The 14,907-nt window shown below is 39.6% G+C and overlaps 1 protein-coding gene across 3 annotated transcripts in view; it reads left to right on the top strand.

Annotated features, from left to right (window-relative positions):
* The first annotated feature begins 1,116 nt into the window (after nucleotides 1-1,116).
* ABCC9 (ATP binding cassette subfamily C member 9) overlaps nucleotides 1,117-14,907 on the top strand; it is a 149,342-nt gene continuing 135,551 nt past the window's right edge. For 2 of the 3 annotated variants that reach the window (XM_061125119.1, XM_061125117.1), the window contains exons 1-4: nucleotides 1,117-1,626; nucleotides 1,976-2,091; nucleotides 6,594-6,755; nucleotides 9,731-9,872. In XM_061125119.1, the coding sequence (XP_060981102.1) occupies nucleotides 6,614-6,755; nucleotides 9,731-9,872 (284 nt within the window). In that variant the 5' untranslated portion in view covers nucleotides 1,117-1,626; nucleotides 1,976-2,091; nucleotides 6,594-6,613. Of the gene's footprint in view, nucleotides 1,627-1,675; nucleotides 1,871-1,975; nucleotides 2,092-6,593; nucleotides 6,756-9,730; nucleotides 9,873-14,907 lie in introns of those variants that run through there. The other variant, XM_061125118.1, reaches the window with a different exon arrangement.

The raw sequence follows: 14,907 nt of genomic DNA, 5'->3' as shown, positions 1-14,907 counted from the left end.
GTGGCCAAGGTACTGGAGCTTCAGCATCAGTCCCTTCAATGAGTATTCAGCGTTGATTTCCTTTAGGATTGACTGGTTTGATCTTGCTCTCTCTATATATATAGATAGTCAACTTGATTTTGTGTGGTCACACTCAAGAGTCTGTCTCTTGGGACTATCTGCACCCCTCAATTCCAATTCGCTCTCCCTAGATGCGCTGGGAGCCTCTGGTCCCTCTAGTGGCTTCTTGACGGGGTCCCTGGGTTCCAGCCACACTCCCCGGATCCCATCCTGGAAGCGCGCTCTCTCCCTGCGCCTGCGTCTGGGCTAACAGCTTCAGGCTGAGCTAGCCGAGCTTTCAAAGTCCGCGGGACCGGAGTCTCTGGAGCCCTCCCGGGCGCCGCCCCTCGAGTTCTCGCAGACTCCTAGCGGCCGCGGCTTCCAGATTCAATCGCCGGCGGAGGCCAGGCCTCACTAGGGGATGCAACGACCTTCCGAGCCGAGGCGCCCGGAGGGAAAGCCCGGGGCTGGCAGGAAAGAGGACGCTCTGCTCCAGAGTCGGAGCGGTCGCCAGGGTTTGGGGTTCGGGTCTGGGGACCAGCTCCAGCTGCCCGCAGCCCTGGAGCTCTGCCCCTCGGGGGTTGCGCACAGAGCCCTGGAGGCCCCAGCTCCCTCCCCCACACCCACCACCTCCCACCCAGGGCTGACCATCCTTTATCAGATCAAAACAGTGGACGAAAACAATGGTTATTTCAAGTTGACAGCTCGATGACCCCTGATAAAAGCGAGTGTTAATTACAATAGTTGCCTGGGACAAAGTTTACCGCTTGCATAAAGAAGTGGGGGCGGGGGGGGGGGTTTAGATCTTGTGGGGTGAGTGTATTTTAAACACGTGATCGCCTTGAGACTTTGCGATCTCTCTGGGGGAGGGAGGGCAAGAGTGAGGATAACTGTCTGTAAAACAGTGGAAGGAAAAGCCCCAGTTTCGGGGGGCAGGTGTTAAGGGTCCCCTTTTGGGAGCGCGGTGCCGAGCAAAGAACACCAAGTTTCCCTAATTATTCAGCTGGAGCCCGCCCCGCAAGGGGAGACATTCTCACAGCACGAATCCAGCCCGGCAGCCGGCTGCTCCGGGTGAAATGAGCCCTTCATTTTCCCGATCAGCTCAGGAGGGGAAATAGTGAAACCCCCAAATCCGCTTCCTTACGTGGTTGCTAAAAGGGCACATGCAGAGCCTAGGGGGTGGGGAAATTACAAGTGCAAGTGACTTTGGGTATACTAAGGTTAGTGATTTCCCCCACCCCCGTTATCTGGGGATAACGGAATCGTAGGTTGTAAGTTTCAGTGTCTAATGAGTTGCGGGGGGCGCACATCACTCGTAAAGTCCTTGTCAGGCGCGCCCCAAGTTTGTGGCTCGGGCGCGGACGGCTGGGCCGAGCGGGGGTGGGGAGGGTCTCCAGTCCCAGGCATTGCGCTCGGGGCTTCTGCTCAGTTTCCTGCCTTGGAGTGGCCGCGTCCGCCCCAGCCCAGAGCAGTGTGTGCAATCCAGAAACTCGATAGGAGGCAGCAGCTGATCACCCACCGCCCTAAAAATAATCCGCTCGGCGCCCGGCGCGCTTCGGCCGGGGGAAGGAAAGCGCTGGCTTCGGGGTGAGTGAGTCCGTGTCTTTTTCATAAATCTCATTTCAAGAGTTTCAAGGATAACCCTCAGTTGTCGATTTTGATCTAACAGCAAGCGGAAGGCTCCCGCGTGCTCTCGCAGCGCTTCGCCGTCGCTATTTCTAGGATCGAAGCGACCGGGCCCCAGCCCTGGGGAAGAGAGGGCGTGGGGATCAGGTTTCCAGCTGGACTTAACAAAACTCTGGCCGGCTCCTGCTTAAACCAAGTGGATAGAGTGCGAGGAGTTAATACAATTGTGTTTTGTTTTTCCTTTTAGCTATTTCCCGTCTTGTTCACGAAGTAACTTTCTGCTTAATTTCTGTCCTTCTTTGCTTTGTAGGAGTTCTGCGTCCGGCTTTGAAATTTATACTTAAAGACAGAGTAGGAAGCTGGTGTTTTGAAGGTAAAGCAAGTGCACCAGTGGGGGTTTGAAGCAACGTCAAGCCATTGCCCAAGGTATCTATTTGTTGCTTTATTTCTACAGATTGCGATTTAAAAAAAAAAAGTCACTGGAGTGTCTGTGTAAGGAATCTTATCTACTTAGTAGCTCCAACATTTCCTTTGGTGTGCAACAGAACTTGGATGGGTGCGTTGAGATCAGACACTTAATCAGATGTCTGTCCTTGTTGCTAATGATTTCCTGCTTGGTTCTGTAGTTCATAGATAACTAGACCGATATCTTTTAATTCGTGTTTTATAAACCATGGACTGAATAACTTCAAATAACTTATTATTAAATATTAACATTGGTTTTCCTAAGTGATCCGATCCTGAGCATACCTGAGATGATGATAAAGCCCTGAATGAGTTCTTTGAAATGTCGTGTTTCTGTCTCACAGTGTAATTTGGTTAATCTCTGAATAGGTAAAGGATGAGTTATTTTGTGTGTGAGAATGAAAGCTTTTATATTGCATTTAGTGTGCTTTCTTCAGGGGTCCCCAGCTTGTTAAATTCTCTGTGATTACTCTTCTGTCAGAACTGATACTGTTTGCTGGGTGAACAGTGAAGAGTGCTAGTTTTCACTTTACTTTATATTCATCAACTGCATCCAAATGTTTTCAGTCCTGAGGGTGTGGAACTTTATAAGATGCATTTCAAGGCATCAGAACACTGAGAGTAGTATCCATGAAATCATAAATTTGGTCGCCAAGACTTGTAGAAAGTTCTGTTCTACAGACCATTATTGTAATCAGAGTTTCACTTTTGGTGTTTGTGTTTCAAGTTCACTCGGGCAAATTCTCCAACCCTATCAACTGTCATAAACACTTGAACGTCCTTCTGTGGATTTATGTTTGTGGGGAGAAGAATGTCCTGTCTTCTTCTCTGGCCTGCTTCCCTCTCTCTCCTCTTTGATGCTGGGGCCTGTCAGTGTTGGCTGAACTAGAAAGCTGGAAGGGGCGGGGCTGTAGGGTGTCACGTGATTTATCTGGGGAGAGCAGCAATTTATACCTTCCCAAAGTATCCCCAACTTAACCTGGGTTCCTGGAGGGAAACCCTGAATGACAGTTGGAGATTTAAGAATTAGTTTTAAAATCCTGATTGAATAAAATGCCTCAGGTGAACACAAATAATGTCAACAGGTCTAGAATAAGTTTACTTTTTCCCTGTCTTTATTCATGCTGAGTTCTAAGAAGAGTTGGCTGTTAAGAGTGTGCCACGTGCAGGCTAGGTGTCTAGAGGAGGGGGGACTAAGGGGCAAGGGGAAGAGGATGAAAGAAGAGGCAGAGGAAAAAGCAAAAGGAGAGATGCCGTGAGAGACAGTGAGCAGGTTGGGAGCCAAGGGGAAATGTGAGGTTTAAGATTATGGCAGAAGGAAAACATCATTCTAAAGTTTTTCCTCTACCCATATGCACTTTAATGAGATGATGTATTATTATTATGTATTTCCCAGTCTTTTGAATCATAACCTTTACGTTATACCAAGACCATTTGGGTTTTGTCTAGTCTGATTTATGCAGCCTAAGACCATAAGGACTGTTTCTGCCATGGGCACCGTTGAATTCCTGGTGCTCAGGGCATGGTCAGCATCAATAAATATTTTTACACTTAATTCATGCCTGAAGTCCCAGACATCAAGTGCATCGCTAAAAATGTTCTTGGATTTTTTCAGGTTATTGTGTTTCTCTGATATTTTCTTTGCACAGTTATACAGATTTATCCAGAGGTTACTTAATTGGTAGGTTTCAGGATTGATTAGACAACAGGCAGGCAGTGCTAAGCTAATTAAGTATATATATATATATATATATATATATATATATATATATATATATATATATATATGTTATATATATGTTTTGCAAATTCAGATTATGGTTTAGCAGCTGCCTTAATGATCATGATGAAATATCAAGTCTTAGCATTGAATATAGCACTGAAATATAGCACTGAAATACTATAGCTTTCAATAACATTATAAAATTAGTTTAAGAAAAATGGGAAACCCCAATGGCTCAAGAGGTAAAGAATCCACTTGCAGTGCAGGAGATGCAGGAGATTTGATTCTTGGGTCAGGAAGATCCCCTGGAGAAGGAAATGGCAACCTATTCTAGTATTCTTGCCTGGGAAATCCCATGAACAGAGAAGCCTGGCGGGCTACAGTTCATGGGGTCACAAGAGTCAGACACGACTGAGCATGCACATGCAACGAGAAAAAAAAAAGTAAGCAAAGAAAAAAATAAAGCAAAAAGAATTTCCCAGTTAGTTCTAGGAAACAGTTTATGCATGCCTTTCAATTAAGTGAGCTTAAAGTTTCCTTTTATCATTTCTATTAAGTAAAGGAAATAGTCTTAAAAATTCCATTACAAGCTATTTTTTCCAGTTTCTGTTTCCTCTATTTTTATCAGAAATATCTAACATATAATTATAAAACTCAGAACTTCCATTTTATTGATAGTTTAAAAACCTCAAGTCCTTTTGATTCTCTTATTAAGCTTCGAATCTTAACAGTTGGTAAGGTTTGGCAAGTGTATAAGCTGATCTTGAGGGGTTTTTTTTAATATAACATTTTTTTAAAAAGATGAAAAAAGGTCTCAACTAGAGAGCGTATAAAAAAGTATTTCCAGAAATAATGTATGAGAAGAATTCCATATGACTGTTGACAGACTGTCAACACACAGACTTTCTAACTAGTTCTATTCATATGTTTTATAAAAATTTTGTTTAAAATTTGGTTTCTCCAATAGTTTGCCTACTGTTGCCTATCTTTTCTGTGTAATACCCTTTGTTTTTTTCTAGGAAGCTATATGATTCCTGGCCATTGCTAAATCAATTATGAATGAAAGGGAAGAGAGAAGAGGTGCTACTTTAGTTATCCAAATTGTTGCCAACCTTGAATAATCTAATTCAGAATCCAGGGTGACATAAATATGGAAAAGAAACAAAGTCCAGGGAGGTTGAAATCATAAAATACTACTTATTTTAATATGAATAGATAAGAAGTTTCTTTAAAAAATATAAGTCGGGAGCTATATGATGGAGTGGAATGAACATGGCTTATAGTCAGACACATGTGGGTATGGCTTCCGGCTACTCTACTGGTTGGGAAGTTACTGAACCCATCTGAACACCCAGATCATCATCTGTAAAATTCGAAGAGCTCCACAGATACTGCTTCATTGTTCTGAGGGCTTAAACGGTGTATGCAAAGTTCGCAGAATTTAGTAGGTGCTAAATAAATAGTGCTGCAGTCCATGCGGGGGACTGCTCTGTCCATGGTGTGCTGCGGTCCATGGGGTCACCACGAGTCAGACACGACTGAGCGACTAAACAACAATAGCAACAAATAAATGGTAGGCATTATAAAGAAGTTTTCTGAATGCTAAAACTCTTGGTGGCATTTTACAGTAGTTTTTTTGGATGAAATAGACCCTTGCTTTTTAGACTGTCTGTTTCAGCACAACAGTAAGAATTCATTTAAAATGTAAGTCAGAGTTTGTCATGCCTCTCATCTCCACCAAGCCGGAGTAGAAGCTCCGTCTCCCACGACGGCTAAGAAGACCTCCGCTTCTTCCCCCAGCTTGTCCACCTCCCCTCTGATGGAATACAGCCTTCCAATAAAAAGGCATCCTTTGTTTCCAAACTTGAGTAGAGTGTGTTTCATGTAAAAATATTGTCTGATTCTGGGAGCTGTGTAGTTTCATTATCTTGTCATTTGAATTATATTTAATTGGTCTTAAACACTTGATTTTACTGTTGTTCAGAGAAAGGCTGTATGCTGGTGGCCTCCACATTGCTCCCTTGGTATTACTATTTCCTGCAGTGAATGAAATGCTACAGTAAATTGTGTTCAGCTGAAGCTGTTTGTGAAAGCATTTTCAATGAATGACTGTGGGAAAGGATTTGATATTGTAGCGTTTTGACTCTTCAGTCAGTTTCATCTTCCCCCTCCTTTTCCTGGATAAACAACCATTTTTGGTTCTTGATAATTTATTTAGACAAACACTCCTTGGAGGTAGCACTGTTGGTAGATATCAGTTATAATGTATTTTCCAAATTAAAATGGAATATTTTAATCAGGAAAAAAACTATTGACAAGTGGACCTTATGGGATGTATAAGCCCTTTCTAAGTAACTGTTAAACTTTGACCATAAAAGTTTCCTATTTCTTCAGCTACAAAGATAAAGGGGGTTGATTTTATGAAATAAAGCCTCTTTAAGGCTATATCCATCATAGCTCGGTTGGTAAAGAATCTGCCTGCAATGCAGGAGTCTGCCTGCAATGCAGTAGACCTGGGTTCGATTCCTGAGTCCAGAAGATCCCCTGGAGCAGGAAATGGCAACCCATTCCAGTATTCTTGCCCGGAAAATCCCATAGACAGAGGAGCCTGGTGGGCCACAGTCCATGGGGTCACAAGAGTTGGACATGACTTAGCAACTAAACCACCACCACCAAGGCTATAATTTAATGAAGGAGAATTTTGTAGTAAGAGGCTTTTCTTCCTTTCTCTCCCTTTTAGAGTGAACTATATAAGAAGAAATGAGCCTTTCATTCTGCGGTAACAACATTTCTTCCTATAATATCTATGATGGTGTGTTACAAAATCCCTGCTTTGTGGATGCCCTCAACCTGGTTCCTCATGTCTTCCTGCTGTTTATCACTTTCCCAATATTGTTTATTGGTAAGTAACATACTGTCCTACAGTTCACCACCTAATGGTTACTTTTTAATGGCTTGAGATTAGGTGTAACATTGATGTAGCTTCTCCAGTGTGAGAACTAGCATGTAAGTTTATGGGAAAAGAATGAGCAAGTGTTATATTTTCTGTTTTCCAATTACTTATGTTTTTGGCACTTGATATTCTATAGGTAAGCTTCCCTGTTTGCTCCTGCCTGTCAATGTAGGAGACTTGGGTTCATTCCTTGGGTGGGGAAGATCCCCTGGAGAAGGAAATGTCAACCCACTCCAGTATTCTTGCCTGGGAAATGCCATGGACGGAGGAGCCTTGTGGGCTATACAGTACATGGGGTTGCAAAGAGTCGGACATGGCTTAGCAACTAAAGAAAAACAAAATTCTATAGATAAATAACAAAATTATTATTTTTTTATTCTATTTATTTTTTTAACCATGAGGCATATAGGATCTTAGTTCACTGACCGTGGATCGAACCCAAGGCCCCTGCACTGAAAGCCCAGAGTTTTAGCCACTGGACAGCCAGGAAAGTCCCCACAAGCCTTCTTAGAAATGGACTTTAAGTAGCAGCAGCTTCTAAAAAGAGGGGAAAAAATTATCAGAGATAGATCAAAAGTATTTGTTGCATGCTTTCTTTGTGCTGGGTGAAGAGAATGGAAAATGGGTAAAACACAGTACCTGCTTGGAATAGTCGCAGGAGTTTTCCAGTGAGACAATAGGTAAAAAAATCAAAAGAAATGCCTGTACCACCTTGTAAACACGTTTACAGATACAGGAACAGATTATCCTGAGCTTTAACCCCCTGGAGCAACTAATTCTCAAGGCTGGTGGGGACTATGCATAGAGAGACATGTTTGGGGACTTGAAAGATACAGAGAGTGCATGTAAAAGTAGGGTGTGTTTCAGGTAAAAGGAGTACATGAGCAAACTATTTAGCAAGAAGTTAACAATATAGTTTGCCTATTTTAAAGTTTGAATGTTTATACACACAAAATCCAGTTATTTAGAGCACTTATGTATAATTTGTGTAACTTTTCCAAAACAACCAAAATAGACCTTAGAGCATTTTAAAATTATAAAATATTTTTTCATATATAAAAATGCATAGACTAATGTAACAAACATCTATTGACATTACCAAAGTCACTTTAAGGGATCTCATCCAATAAATACCATTTCCTGACCCACTTACTTTTCCCACATCCTCTCTTCCTATCCTTTTTCATAATGGAGAAATGATCAGACTGATTAAGAAATCCAGCATAATTTAAGGATCTGCTTTAAAGAAAGGTTTAAAAATAATTTGTAAGCTTCTTTTTCTTCATTGAACAAATCTTAATATAGAGATTACTATGAGCCTGGCATTCTAACAGTGACCAAAGGGTTTCAGTTATGTGACATACATTATGTAGAGGCTAACATAACTCTTGGTATGTAATTATTCACTGCAAACAAATGCATAGACATAAAATATATTGGGACCAGAGTGGCCATACACTTATTGTTGAATGTGTGGTGACAAATTTGTAACACATTAAGAATGTCCTCTGGACACAATTTTTGAGGCTCTAGCCTACTGTGTTCCCTCTTTGCCTGGCAAAGAAATAAAGCCACTCTTTTCTTCTCCATTAGAAAAAAAGAATGCCCTTAAGCCCAAAGTAGAGCATTATTTTTTATTGTATTTCTATGGTTAATAATTCCTTTTTGACATCCAGTTAACTTACTAAGAGCAGTTGTTATGGCAGTGTTGTTTGCATCTCTAGCATGGAACACAGAAGCTTGCAAAAGGGTATTTGAATCAATGGAATTGAAACTACCATTGTCAAAGAGAAATGGCTAAAAATGCAGACTATTTATAATGTTGGCTATTTGGGTTAGTGAGAAACCACAAATAAATCTCAAAGAAGTATCAGGTATAAGGAAAATACAGTGATGCAAAGAAGGCCAAAGCCTGCCTGCAAGAGTTTAATAGCATAAATTATAGTAGAATATGTTAAATGTAACTAATTTTCAAATAATGAAGTTCTTTTCGGAATAATTTAGAGGTGAATCAGTATTCTTTTCAAAGAATGCTTCAGGAGTCCATTTTGTCCAGAGACAGAAATATCTTCTTTCAGTACTTTTAGCACTCATACCCCTCCCAACCCTGTTCATTCTTGAAGTTTATGGGACTTCTCTATATTTGAAAAGTTGAGGGAAAAAAAAACAAAAAACAATGGTGAGAAGAGACACAGTAGGGTCTTGTCTTAGCATGTCATATATGAGTTGGCATTATGCTGTTTTTGAGGGGAAACCAACAAAATTTTCTAACATATAATCTGGTGACTTAATTTTTTTCTTCAATGAAGAGCTAAAGGTGAACCTGTAATGTTCTTGAGCCTCCTTAAAGTCTCATCAATGAACAAAGCTTTAGCTTTCTTTCAGAAAATATCAGTAGTATTGCTGAATGGTGCCAGCTGAGTCGTAGGTTATCATTTTTGTTCCATGACATGCATGTGGGTAAGAGTTGACATAGCGAGTGGGCCCTGTATCTTGTCACCAAGTGTGGCCATTGTATTTTTTTGGCTAGGCCTCCCACAGATCCCATCTTTTAAAAGATTTGAGACTTTGAATTGCTTTTATTAACATCATCACTAATTTATTTTTCTTTCGAATGAATGAGATCTGTCAATAAGAATTGTGATGAGCATTAAATAACCAGGTTGTCACCCAGAGTTTGTTATTCCTGAGCTAGACAACAAAGTTGATGTATTAACTTAGGCAAGCTTGGAAAAATCCTTTGAAATTATTCTTTTTTTTTTTTTCTAGCATGACAAAAATAGAGAAGGATTTCTGTTGCTACCCTGGAAAGAAATAAGGTTTCAGGACCCCCTCTCCCCTACCCGCAAAGCATATCACAATGTAAATTATTTCCGTGATTATAGTTGATTCCTTATTTCCTTACCTTTTCCTCTTTTTTTCAGGGTGGGGGAGTCAAAGCTCGAAGGTACAAATTCATCACAACACATGGCTTCATTTTCCTGGACACAACCTGAGATGGATCCTTACATTTGCCCTCCTGTTTGTGCATGTTTGTGAAATAGCGGAAGGCATTGTTTCAGATTCGTAAGTGACTCCACTTAGTTTATGGGATAACGCTATCCTAGTGGACATGTTGATATGGATAGTAGCTAAGAGCGTACCAGCCTTAACTTTTTGGTTATAACGTATTAGGCGCCACAGCAGTCACCCATTTTATGCAGTAAACATGCATATTGTCCTGTGTTCAGTACTGTATCCTTTCTCTGCTAACACAAGTTCAGATCCCTGGGGTCTGTGATCACTGCTATGCTTTCTGTTTCTTTATCTACATAGCGCTGGCAGAAAGTTTTCTCCATTTAAACACCTCAATGATTATCTTATTTTTCAAAACAAATATAAATGGTAAGAACGATTGTCTATATTAACATAGAGCTCTAACTGGCGTATTTGTTGTTCAGTCGCTAAGTCATGTCCTACTCCTTGCGACCCCATGGTCTGCAGCATGCCAGGTTCCCCCGTCCTTCATTATCTCTCAGAATTTGCTCAGATTCACACCCAGTGAGTTGGTGATGTTATCTAACCTTCTCATCCTCTGTCGCCCCTTTCTCCTCCTGCCCTCAGTCTTTAAGAGCATCAGGGTCCTTTCCAACGAGTTGGCTCTTTGCATCAGGTGGCCAAAGTATTGGAGCTTCAGCTGCAGCATCAGTCCTTCCAATGAATGTTCAAGGTTGATTTTCTTTAGGATTGACTGTTTTGATCTTGCCATCCAAGTCTAATATATTTATGTATAAATATATAACCAGTTCTCAGATATTTTGATTTATTTTGTAAAACTGCAGAGATAGATGAGGCAGGCATTAAAAGAGTCTGAGAGTCAATGAGGATATGACTACAAATTGAGGCAGAGTACATAGTTATTTCAAAATCATGATTTGTGATAAAACCCCCATTTTTAAAGGAATTTTGTCTTTCTTATTAAAGAAGTTTATATTAAGCAGTTAGAATGTAATGAATTCTATTTATAAAGCTGAACATAATGCATGATAATATTTTTATTACATAATAGAAAATAAACTCAAGTAATAGGAAAACTTCGATTATTATGCTAAATGGTGTATCTTTCATTGAAGAATTGATAGAAAAAGATCTTTGAAGTCTACGAAATGAAAGCTTCAAAACTCATTTTCTTCTCATCTAATAAGAACCTCCCCTGACATCTGTTTATGTTTTTCTGTTGTAATTAACAAGGAGTGAAACTTGGAGACTTTTGTCATGGAGCCATCTATTTTGTAATGTTTTATGACAGTTCTTTGCATACATGTGCACATCTTAGTTTCTGATTAAAAGGAAAATTAAAGACCCTAAGTCTCTCCAAGCATTTAGAAGCTTATCAGCCATTGTTTTATTGAGAATTGCTTACAACTCTTTGGCATATTGGTATTATGTTTTATTAGCATAGCCAATTTTAGTCTTCATTTTTTAATTCCATTACCATATGGGCTGACTCTCCATGTTGTTATGTGTTTGTATAAAGTGGAAGGTAGTAGAAGTCTCATGAGTCCTATGCTCCTCCTTTCCAGCCTCATGTTTAATGTGTAGGTTCAGAGACTTTAGGACAGAGGCTGAGGACATGTACTTATGGGGGAAACCTGTTTCACAGCGGTAGTGATGCAAGAGACCCATGCTTAAAACAAGCAGAAGTACCCTCTTGATCTTGTGTACCCTCTCCTGTTCTTTAGCTACAGACTCTTATCCTTGCCCTTTTCATACAGAACTCCTAAAAAGATGTCTTTCAGGGACTTCTGTGATGGTCCAGTGGTTAAGACTTTGCATTCCAATGCTGGGGGCATGGGTTCGATCCCTGGTCAGGGAACTAAGATCCCTGCAAGCTAGGGTCTTGTTAAGGCAAGAGTGGGGGCGGGGGGGAAGACATCTTCCAGTATTTCTGAATAACTGGAAGATTTAGTTTGGTTTCTCTCTTATCTTGTCCTAGCCTGGAAGCTGCTTCTACAAGAATGCTAAAGAACATTAATGACACTTTCGTGGGTATTTTTTCTTCTTTAACACACTTATTATATTAAGACCCTACTGATTATGCCTTCCTTCTTTCCTTCTTTTTTTTTAAAACAAAACTTTATGAACTATTTTTTACTTAAAATAGCACAGATGTTTACTGTAGTTTCCCTGTAAAGTGAAATAATGCAAAGACTTTCCTAATTGAATATTGGATTTTTTTTATTAATAGTAATACAAATATTAAAGCTATTAATTTTTCTTTTGAAACATCCTATTTTACACAGGTTTTCATAAGAAGTGTTCTCTTTTTTACTTCTGCCTATATAATTTGTCATTCTGGTGGAGAAACACTCCTAGGCCTAGGAATCATTTTTAGTTTGCTTTTCATATAATTTGATTAGTTTATTACTAAAGCATGTCATTCATTAAATGAATACCTTTGGGAATTTATTAGCATTTTCAAGACAGTCAAATATTTGGTTAATTAATAAAATTAACAAGCATTAAGAACTAATATATATTCTTTTTAGAAGACAAACTTTTATTGAATTTACTGATTGGATTACTGAAGTTCTTGTGTTGATTATTTTTTACTATTTAATTCTTCAAATTATAGAAGTGTGCATTAAAATCACTATTATTGTGTTTTCCTTTAGGTTTTTATTTTCCATCATTTTCTCTTTTTTGAAATTGTTTGTTTTCTGTGATAAATAGGTTTTGGTTTTCTCTTGAACTTTCCTGACTAAAGATTTTCTACCATAATGGGATGTATATGCTTCAATACTATATATCTACCATTTGATTATATATATCAGAATATTAAAGTCTGCAAATTATTCTCTAAAAATAGTAGTGTAGTGTAGTATTAGTTGTTCAGTCGTGTCCGACTCTTTGTGACCCCGTGGACTGTGGCCCGCCAGACTCCTCTGTCCATGGGATTCTCCAGGCAAGAACACTGGTCTGGATCGCCATTCCCTTCTCCAAAAAATAGTAGAGGTTAAAGGAAAGAATAGGGTTTGGGGCACCACTCAAACCCTATACCACTTTGTAAGGAGAGCCGTAACACTATGAAAGGAATCAATAAAAGCACTAGTATGGTTAAAGATCACTAAAAAAGAAATGCTATAAATATAAACCTCACTGTAGCTTCTGCTGTCTTTAGTAATCCTTCATTACTGCCTTCCTTACTGCTGTTTGTTACTCTTTTTCTAACATCTTGAATTGACTACTTAATTTATTTATTATAATAATTTCTTATTGAATTTGTTTAAGATTACAAACTTTCTTCTGGGTATGGTTTTAAACTGCATTATATAGGCCATCACAGATAATATGCTTATTTAAAAATTTTCTAAATATTAATTATTTTTTAAATTCTTTCTTTTCTTTAATAATTAAAGAGTATTAGAAGCATTTTAAATTTTTTACTGATGAAACATTTATTTTCTATTTTTTCTTTTTGATTATTTGAACTGTTTCTGGGAGGTGGTGGGTGGTTTGTAAGCCAACTCTTACATGATCATAATATTATCCCATTTTCATTATCCTGCCTGTATTCATAACTCCAAATCTCTGCATACACTTGCCTGTTAGACAGCTTCTTTTGCAGATTTATTAGAAACTTCACAATCCACACATTCCTGTTGAAACGTGTTAGCTTCCTCTCTCCAATGGGCTTTTCCTCTCAAAATCTTATTTGGTCATACCATCATCTACTCAAGCACCCTGGGGATTATTCACCCCATTGCCATCACCGTCACAGTCATACTCAAACACTGTTAAAAGTCCTATCCATGTTGAGAGTCTTTTCCAAAGGTATTATTTCCTCCATGTTACTGCTGCCAAAGCTTAACTTGGGCTTTCATCATCTCTCATCTGGCCTCTCCCCATAGCTTCCTAACTGCTTTCCTTCCTTTGTGTCTCTGCTCTCACCTCAAACACGTATTACCTGTCAACTCCATTATCGATACTACTAGTACCAGATTAATCTGTTTCTAAAACCCTAATCTGATGGCCCCACTTCCTTGTTAAAGTATTTGTGTTTTCTACAAGATTAGATTTCAGCTCCTTACCACAACACATAAAGCCTTTCATAATATATTCAAACTCAAACTTTCTATTTAAGGGACATTAAACTGCTTAGAATTTTGCCCATTCTATTCCCTGCTTATTAAGTGTTCTTTCACCAGTTTCCTGATGAGTGGATTCCCTTTTATATTTCAGTTCCCATTGTCAGCTATACCTCTCCTGAAATGACCTTCCCAAATTGTTTCTCTTTCCCGCATTCTCAAACTACTTACTTTCTTCTTAATATCATTTGTGTACTAATCCATTTAAATCATTTGAGAAAATGTAAATGTTTAGCTGTATGGCATTTTTAATACAAATGGAATTGAGGGCTATCTGCACATTGTCCTGGCATATTTCTGATCTAACTGAAGCTCTTTGTTGCCCTCAGAATGAAGTGTCGTGTCCTTGCAGTCACACTGAATTGCTTGAAGTACCCTTGAATGTATGGGCTTCCCAGGTGGCTCAGTGGTGAAGAACCTGCCTACCAATGTAGGAGACGTGGGTTCGATCCCTGGGTCGGGAAGATCCGGTGGAGGAGGAAATGGCAACCCCATTCCAGTATTCTTGTCTGGAGGACCCCATGGACAGTGGAGTCTGGTGGGCTACAGTCCCTGTGGGTGCAAAAGAGTCTGACACAATTGGACGACTAAACAACAGCAACCACAACTCTTGAACATATCTAGACTCTCTGCTCGGAACAGTCTTCCTCTCCTTCCTCTGAGTAGCAGTTCCTCATTCTTAAGGTCTCAGTTTAGAAGTCACTTCTTTCAGGGCTTTCTCTGTTTCAGGCACTAGTTCTACATGAATTCCCAGTCCCTTCCCTTATGTTATAATTTCCTGTTTCCAGTTGTTCTCAGCGGATTCTAGACTTGTGATCACAGACACTATTTCTTATCTTGTTCATTGTCGTATCCCACAAGCTAAGGCAGTGTCTGGACCAACAAACATATACGTGTGTTGAATGAATTAATGAACATGGAGAAATCATTGAAGACCATGAATGAGTGAGTGAGTGAGTGAAAGTCAGTCAGTC

Source organism: Dama dama, chromosome 22 (genome assembly GCF_033118175.1).
Source record: "Dama dama isolate Ldn47 chromosome 22, ASM3311817v1, whole genome shotgun sequence".
Taxonomy (NCBI): domain Eukaryota; kingdom Metazoa; phylum Chordata; class Mammalia; order Artiodactyla; family Cervidae; genus Dama; species Dama dama.
Note: the sequence above shows the minus strand (reverse complement) of the source record. Positions and strands in the feature narration are given on the sequence as shown.